Consider the following 8496-nt stretch of genomic DNA (forward strand, 5'->3'; position numbering starts at 1 on the left):
CTGTCGTGTCAAGATCAAACCCTCTCAGTTCCAAGACGCAACGCTGAAGCAAGATGCTTGGGGTGGGAGATGTTTTCACACGTCTCAACGCGTAGTCGGTATTTTCCACAGAGATCTCACCGATATTAGGAGCATAGGAGAATTCGAAAACAGATTCTGTTCAAGCCTACAGACATTTTTAGTAAATGAACCGCCCACCTTTATGGGCAATACATCGATATTGCTGTTCTACGAACACGCACCCAGTTCTTGCACAAAAAGAAAGAGTCGTTTGAATCGACCAGTGACTCGTGGATACGTGGCACTAAAGACTCTGGACAGGAAACAAAGTGTCTGCTGATAAACGGTGAACTAGGGAACTTATGTTCAAATGGAACACGAAATCGAGAAGTTGTGTTCAGGTGAAGAGACAGACTTGTGCATAACCAACGCTTTCGTTTCGATGGAGGGAAGTACATGAAGGTGCCAGCAAGAGTCAACACACAAACAGACGAGGGTCTTCCTGTACTTACAAAGAGTGACTCTAGTGGATCTGTCCGCACTCTTTCGAATGGGTTCCTATGAACTCTAGGCGGCGCAACACAGTCAGTCAAAGAAACAGCACAATTTTGTCTCTGTCCATCCAGCAAGTCTTTCTTAAACCGCCTATGTCCATGCCAAGCATCATATACATACACGCATCATGCACTCGTATACATATATACCTATAAATCTACCTAAATATTTGTATGGGTTCATAGACTCACAGACACGCTTACTGTTTTGTGAGACGACAACTTGGTGCATGCAGACAAACGCCAAGGACCACACAAAGGGATGAGAGAAGTGGCATTCTGCGCATTTCCTCCACGTCCAAAATGCTTTCTTAGAGCAGCTGTCACTGGTAATTCTCTGCTGATGCACTCGTCACGCGTGCTTGTCCTCTTAGGCGGAAATTCACTTTTCGACAAATCACTCTGAAGCTTGCTTTGCTCCTAGGCCCATAGAGTGTCATTGACATTCCGAAATTTTCTCAAAAAACATGTTGAAGTCGTTCCATCCGTCGGATGGGTCCCGCAACGTAACTGACAACGAATTTCGTTTTGATCTTCACGAGGAAAACCCACCAGTTCCTCTATGTGCACGCACGGAATCTTGACTCCGGCGAAAAGTAGAAGTTCTTCGCTCCTCAGGGAAAGAGAGGGAGAAAAGCGAAAAACCGTCGAGGGTGAAACAACGCTGACACAGAAACGCTCTTGTGTCCGGCAGTCAGAACGCGGCAAAACCAGGAGTTCCAACACAACAGTAAGCGGTGTGTGACCCCAGCTTCCAGCTCTGTTTCTGCGGTTCTGTGTGAGCACGCGTGGCTCCTCCGTCCGTCTCTAGAATCGTTTTAGATCGAGATGTCTACTAGTGCACTTCTCTTTATCCATGTCTCAATGAAAGATACAAGTATTGCTTTGTAGCTCTCTCTGTATGCATCTCTCCCTTCCTTTCTGTCCACCTGCGGCTGTACACATATATCCTGTGTCTACCCTGCTTCGGCGATTTCTGAGGATCGCTCTCAGTTCCTCTTCGTTTCCGGAATGTGTGGTTCGGTCTAGAGGCTAAATTCGAGGCTCTGTGAAGGTCTGCATGCACTGAAGGAAGGAATAGACGGAAGTCCCGAGAGAGGTCAAAAACGTTTCAGCAAAAACTATTCTAAACCTCATTTCGTGTCCTTCACATTTTACTCGTTCTGTCTCGGTTTGTCTCTGCCCCCCTCGTGAACTCTTCAACTAACTACACAGAGATCCGAGCGAGTTTACCTCGCTTTCTCTCCCTCGGCTTCCCAACCTTTCCTCTCTCCCTTTTTCTCATGTTGTTTTGCCCTATCATCTCTCATGTTCTCTCGTTCTTCTGCTTCGGTTGGCCTTGGGCCTCCTCATTTCGCCTCCCTCAACCTGAACTTTTTGAGCTGAGACGTCTCCGGCTTCCGCCTTTCCTCGACTTTATCCATTGCCGAAGTGTAGGATGCCGCGTTCGTTCCTGAAAATACCTCCGAACTTCCAATCTCGCCTGGGCAACATTACTCTATCTTCCTTAGAGCCTCGGAGTCATCCACCCTACTGTGTCGGCGGATACATAGGAAACCTTTCACGAGGAGGATACTGCGTGGGAGGCAAAACAGGCAAAGGTATCGGAGGATAAGAAGGAGAAGGAACGGGATAAGGATAAGGCGAAGGAAGAGGATAAGGATACGGAGGATACGTTCGGCCTGGCGGAGGCATGGGGTACGGCGGACTGGGGTAAACGGGGACCGGATAGTAGACGGGAGGGCGGGGGCGTCGTCTCTGGAGAGGAAAGACGCTCAGGTCAGACTGAAACAGACAGTTTCACAGAAACAGGCAGTGTCTCTCTTCTTCTGCGGATCTGGAAGTGGATTGGTGTGGGGGTGTTTCGTCTTGACGCTGAGTGGAAACAAACGGGAGAAACGACTGCGAAGCACATCGTCTCAACATATTTTGCCCGTACACAGACAAGAGCGCAGTGATCTCTGCGCTACCGTACACATAGGTCTTTATACTGAAGAGTGTCTGCGGGTATATGTTAGAACTATCGAGAGTTGCCTCCCCTCCTGTATTGACATTTCTCAATATGTTTGTATGTATCTATCTATATGTGTGAGGGAAAGTGACATTCGCATTTTTCCCTTTTCTAGGGGCCTCTTAGAACAATGACAGAGGCTCTGGTCTCAGTCCATTTTCAACCAAATTATTTTCTTGATTTGAAGTGGATCTGATGGAAATTCACGAATCGACAGAAAGCTGGCAGGTTGACGGCTGGATGCGGTGCGTGCTTTCGCTACGTTGGTCAGCGTCTCGTTTTCACTTTCCCCTGCCCCCCACCCCGAAAACGCGTGCTTTGTCGAAACCTTGTAGTATTATCTCAAAGTACCAACGCCACTTAACTCCACACATCTGCATGCATTCACGCCTTCTTCACCTTCCAGTCTCCTCCTGATTCTTCTTCCTCGGAACCCGGCGATGTAGTCATTGGTTCGATGTCGGCTCCACAACGAAGTGCCGCACCTGCAGCATTTTTCATTTCTGCTTGTCCACCGCCTTGTTCTTTTCTCTCCTGCCAATCGGCGCCTCCGCTTGGTTCTTCTCTCGCGTCCGTCTCGCCTTGTCTCCGTGCTTCGCAGCGGGCCTTTCGCTCAAGGATTTCTTCCTCTCCGTTCACGACCTCTGAAACCGTGAGCCCGGAACCCTCGCATTTTTCGCGGACATCGAGTGGGGAGACGCCAGCGAAGGGGGGAACCATCTCAGATCCTGAAGGAATAAATTCCTGTGCAAAAGACGCGAAAGAGGGGGAGAAGCTAATTGGGGAAACTGGCGACATGCAGGGCGAAAAAGGGTAGAACGAACACGATCGAGGAGCGGTTTGCGTGGCGAGGCGAGGAAGGAAAAAGCGAAACAGAAGATGCATGGAGCTCACTGAACTGTCTTTCTCTAAAATCACCATTTTCCCAGCAGGCAATCACACAGTCCAATCCCTGAGGCAAGCATATCAACCTAAACACATATAGACTTTTATATGTGTATCTATATGTATATTTGCATAATGATGTATACATATTGCTTTTTTTGTGTTTGTGTGTGTAGCCTGATCTGCATGATGTATCAGTGCTACTAGTGTGTGCCAAGGGTTTCCTCACGAAGCACACGGATGTGGATATCCATACAACAAAACGGTTTTTCCCTTGAACCTATTGTACCTATTTGTATGAAAACATAGAGTCGTTATTTTGCATGTACAGAACACACCTTCCACCCTAGGAAGGATCATGGGAACTCCAGTCCTTTCAAAGTACAAAACTCAAATCGACTGAACAGAGACACTAAAGCACCTAAGACGCGGAACATACGGCCCCAGTTATTTTGAAGTAAAGACAACTTAGTTCTTTGTGACCGCTGTACACCACCACGCCACTAGCATGGTCAACACAGGTGAACGTGTTGGGTTCCAGCATCCTAGGGAAGTTTTAGGGGCATTCCGCATCTGTTTTGTTTTTTTTTGTTCCAGGTGAAAAATATTTATGAAAAGGCGTGTCTCTCTCCAGAGGGTGCCGAGAGACGTCCACTCAAGCGTATGGAGCAGAGAAGTGCGGAAGAATCTCGAACCCTTCGGAAAGCCGCCTTTCTCTACCCTCACCTCAAAGGCCATCGTGTAAACAAAGCCCGGAAACGGGCGTCGAAGAAAGTGGCGAAGAATTCCGGGCCACCGCCTCATCTGAATTCCTGTTTTGTTGGTGAACTCAAACAGCTCGAGAAGATCGTTCGTCGTTAAATCGGGAAAAGACGCGGAAATTCCAGCCGAATCGCCGATAACTGCCACGCGCCAACACGGTGGCATCTGTGGCGGCGGTGTCTGGACGAAGCAAGGGCGAGGAAAACGGAATGCGTAAACACTGCACGTTTTCCTCCGAGACAAAAGCCTTTCTGTGGCACATAGTCTACAAAGAAATGCAACGGGAAAGGAGAAAGTTTTCGCCGGGAACAAAGAGAAACCGGAGCGTTCAGAAAAAAAGGACCACGGAGACCTAACACCACCGATCTCCGAGATGCGAAAAAAGGATTCCTCTCTGTTCTGCTCCAAATACGTTTGTAAAGGGTTGCATATACGAAGACGTGCCGTGTTCAGTACGTTCGACTCGCGTATACATATATATTTATGTAATAGCATAAACACGGATGTGCATGAACCTATATCTGTAATCGGTAAACGTATACGCGTTCGGAAGTGCATCGACGAATATATATATATATATATATATATATTTATGAATGTATGAATATAAAGGTAAAATGACTGTGGACAGTACATTTGCATGTGCGTGCACACATGCATGTATATAGGAAAAAAAAAGTTGTACCGTAGAAGGGAGATTCAGGGTGTCGTTCATGGAGAAAAACATGGTAACATAGTCGATACGTAGCCGAAAGGTGTGATGGGGAGCCAATGAGAAATGAGTTAACTTTAGTCCCGGTAAACGACAGTTCTGCGTTCTCGGTTTTGTACCTCTCCGATAGATTCAACCCCATGAGTTCCGGGCAACTCTGTTCCTCTGGGGTTTTTCTTCGTCAGTCTTTCCTTCGCCTTTCATCTCACGCTTGTTTTCTTCTTCGGTGTTTCCTGCTTTCTCACTTTCTTCCCGCTCTTCCTTTCTTGCGGCCCCTTTTCCCAGGAACCCTTCCGAAGTTTCGCTCACGTGCGGTCTGTCCTCCCGTTCGTTTTCGATTTGCGTTTCTTCCGCCTCTTCGTCACTCCTCCGACGTTCAGCGAACTTGATCTTGTCTTGCTTCACCTGTTCCGCTGTATCGACAACGGAAAAAAATCCATGTTCGACCGCTTCCTCACGATCTGCATCGTCTTCATAATACAGCGCACCATAATCTAAGTCGTCTTCTCCAAATGCAAATTCACCAAACTCATTCTCATCAGAATCATCTTCGAAACGATCCTCGTATGAGTCACCATCAAGAGGATCGGGGTCGTCCGAATCATCTTCGTGAGGATCAGAATCGTCAGAATCACCATCAAGAGGATCGGGATCGTCCGAATCATCTTCACGGGGACCGGCATCGTCAGAAGAATCTTCGCGGGGCTTCGCCTTTCCAGAATCATCTTCATCAGGGCCATCGTTTTCAGGATGACCTTTGTGATGTTTTTCTTCTTCAGGCTCATCCACGCGAGGCTTTTCCTTTCGAGGATCACCTACACGAGGGTCAGTATCTTCAGAATCATCTTCAGGAGGATCATCGTCAGAGTCCTCGTCGTCACTGTTGTCTCGGGGACGTCCACTATCTTCGGATTCTTTGCTGCGGTCCTCCGGAGCTTTCCCCCCGTTTTCCTTTTCGGATTGAATACCCGGTTTACTCGGTTTCTCCTCTTCTTGGCTACTCGGTGAGCTTCGATCATCTGCCACGCTGCTTGTCGTGTTTGTCTCCTTTTTGCCTTCTTTTCTTTCTCCCCTGCCATCGCCTTGTTCCTTCTGTTGTTCTTTCGCCTCCTCCCCCTCCGACATTTCCGTGACACTGGACAGTTTTCCGTCGCTCTGCTTTTCAACTTCCGTGCGTGTTTGTGTTTGAGTTTCGCGCGTCTTTCCGCCGATATCGGTACCCGCTCCCGGTGTCGACTCGTCGGTCGGTTGTTTCTCTTTTTCGCTGTCTTCGTGTTCTATTCTTTCGCCACTCTGAATTCCCTTCTTTTCTTGTGCCGGAGTTCCGCCTGTTTCTTCTTTGGCCGTCTCTACCTCCGGCGTTCTCTCCTTTTCACCGGGTTGTTCTGGTTCTTCAGAAACTTCCGCCTTACCACCCGCTTTGCTCGTTTCCGCCTTCTGAGAGTTCGTGTCTGCCTCTCCCACCTTTGTCTGAACCGTGTCACGGGGAACGGTCGAGGCAGGCGTTTCTTTCGTCACAACTTGCTTTCTGGTTTGGTCGTTCGCATCCTGGGGCAACGTATTCTTGTCTGCAAGCCCCTGTGCCGTGGACAGCTCATTTTTGTCCTCACTGAAAAGAGAGGGTGCTTTCACACGCAGAGAGGACGACGGGGTCACGAGAGGCGCTTCTGCCGCTTTGAGAGCTCCAACAACAGAAGCGTCTTCTGCAAAGACACGCTGGGCGGAATGTAGCGCATTGAGCAAAAGCAAAGCAACAACTGCGAAAGAAGCCGCACACGAGCTTCGGTTTTTTCGTCGCGAAAGATCCGCCTTCCCTACCGTTGAACCCACACAACTGACAGCGACTCCGGGCTCTGAGGAGCCTGCCATGGCGGCGTCACTCAACCAGGTAAACGCGGACAATCCCTGTTTCTGCTTCTCCCGCGATATCAGCAGACGGAAGGCGTTGTCAGAACAAGAAACAAACTGTGGAAGAGGAGCGGGAAACTCCTGTTCTCGTTCGCGAAATTTGTAGCAGAAACAAAGGAGCAGCAAGGCCTTTTCTGACGCCTATCTATGCACAGAGAGCAAGTGAACCTAGGAACTGTCACTAGAAGACAATCCAACACGCGCAGAGAGCTGCTACAAATGAAGAACCATGCATGTACAGGTGCTGATGTGTGGATGAGTGACCGTGTTTTCACATCCGTTCTGAAAAAGAAGAACAAAATACGCCCTGCTGCGGCAGTTTCTGCCACACGGAAAACAACAGTATCAGCGAATCTACACGGGGATACACACGCCAAGTTTGTCAGGCAAGTAACAGAAAACAACTACTGAAGCACCCTTCTATCAAGAAACGATAAAGACGCCACGTCAAGAACATCGCCAATACGCGTTTCGTTTTCGTTACGGTCTACACTTCGTCTCCATAGAACGCACAATCAGGGACAAATTCGAGACAGACAAAATTAGGTAACACCACAAAATGCCACAGTCTCTCCACCGACCTGAGGTGAGAGCGAGATGGGGAACAATACAAATGCCTCAAACTAGGAAGACGAGAGGAGCATCGGGAGACAAACGAAACACGAACAGACGGCTAGTTCGACTCTCACTGACAACAGCACTCTGAGGCGTAAACAGCTGCTTTCTTCACAGCCAAAAACAATTTTGGTTCCTCAGTGGCAGTGACCAATGTACTTCAGTTAATTTAAGGCGGCATTCTAGCGTGTGAATGTACTTCAGACGCACCCTGTGTATTTTCTAGCGTTCAACGACTAATTAGAGAGGTAACAGCAAGAAATGATTTTATCCTTGTACGGTTTGCACCTCGTTTACTGTGGTTAACCCTGGTATTAACAACAAGCAAAAACTACTACTCAGATGCTATATCTTGGCCTTCTTGACCTGTAGCAAGTCAAAATTCAAACGTATCCAGTGTAAAGCTTAACAGCCATGGAGCTTCAACAACCGCCGTCGTGTATTTCTTCTTTCTCCTCTCCCTTGTAACCCCGCCGGCTTTCCAATGTGTTTCTTGTACCTTCCGCACGATTGGCGTCAAAAACAACGTCATAACTTTAGACACTCATGTCGAATTCTGCAGTACAAACCACAAGATACGCAGGCAGATTCACCACGAAATCAACGAGTTGCAACGCAAAGATTTGGAGGTAACGAGAACCCGTCCTAGCTTGACTGTGATTTCGAAATGGCGCGAAAACCAAAATCAGATCCCGGACAATTTCCTTTTTTTCCCTGACGTTTTCAAAGTGAACTCGTCAGCACTTCAGGTCTCGTGACTTAGTAATTTGTATTATTTGGGTGCGTAGTAGACCTCTTTTTCTTCCGTGTTGCAGCTCGCTTCTCGGAAGTGCCAGACTCCGGACACGGTTAGCTGCTTTTTCCTGCTTTCCCCAAGAACTCAGTTCCTATTCCCAATCTCAACGGCGACACACAGGTTCATCTGTAGATTCATGCATTTATGACGGCAGACCGGATGCATTGACAGAAGTAATCCCGACAAAGAAGAACCATATGTTTTACGGTCGATCTCCTGTTTTTGGATGTAGAAATGAGGGAAAGGGTACGCG

General features: G+C 48.1%; 1 protein-coding gene across 1 annotated transcript; it reads right to left on the bottom strand.

Annotated features, from left to right (window-relative positions):
* Positions 1-362: 362 nt before the first annotated feature.
* On the bottom strand, positions 363-7865 carry TGME49_239365 (hypothetical protein). Its single transcript, XM_018780551.1, has 5 exons — positions 5234-7865; positions 4177-4392; positions 2965-3309; positions 1959-2339; positions 363-1912 (listed from the first exon to the last, which is right to left on the bottom strand). Exons 1-4 carry the CDS (start codon positions 6791-6793, stop codon positions 2085-2087), a joined length of 2376 nt encoding a protein of 791 aa, XP_018637666.1. The 5' UTR covers positions 6794-7865; the 3' UTR covers positions 363-1912; positions 1959-2084.
* Positions 7866-8496: the final 631 nt, after the last annotated feature.

The sequence above is a fragment of the Toxoplasma gondii genome, chromosome VI, assembly GCF_000006565.2.
Source record: "Toxoplasma gondii ME49 chromosome VI, whole genome shotgun sequence".
Classification (NCBI taxonomy): domain Eukaryota; phylum Apicomplexa; class Conoidasida; order Eucoccidiorida; family Sarcocystidae; genus Toxoplasma; species Toxoplasma gondii.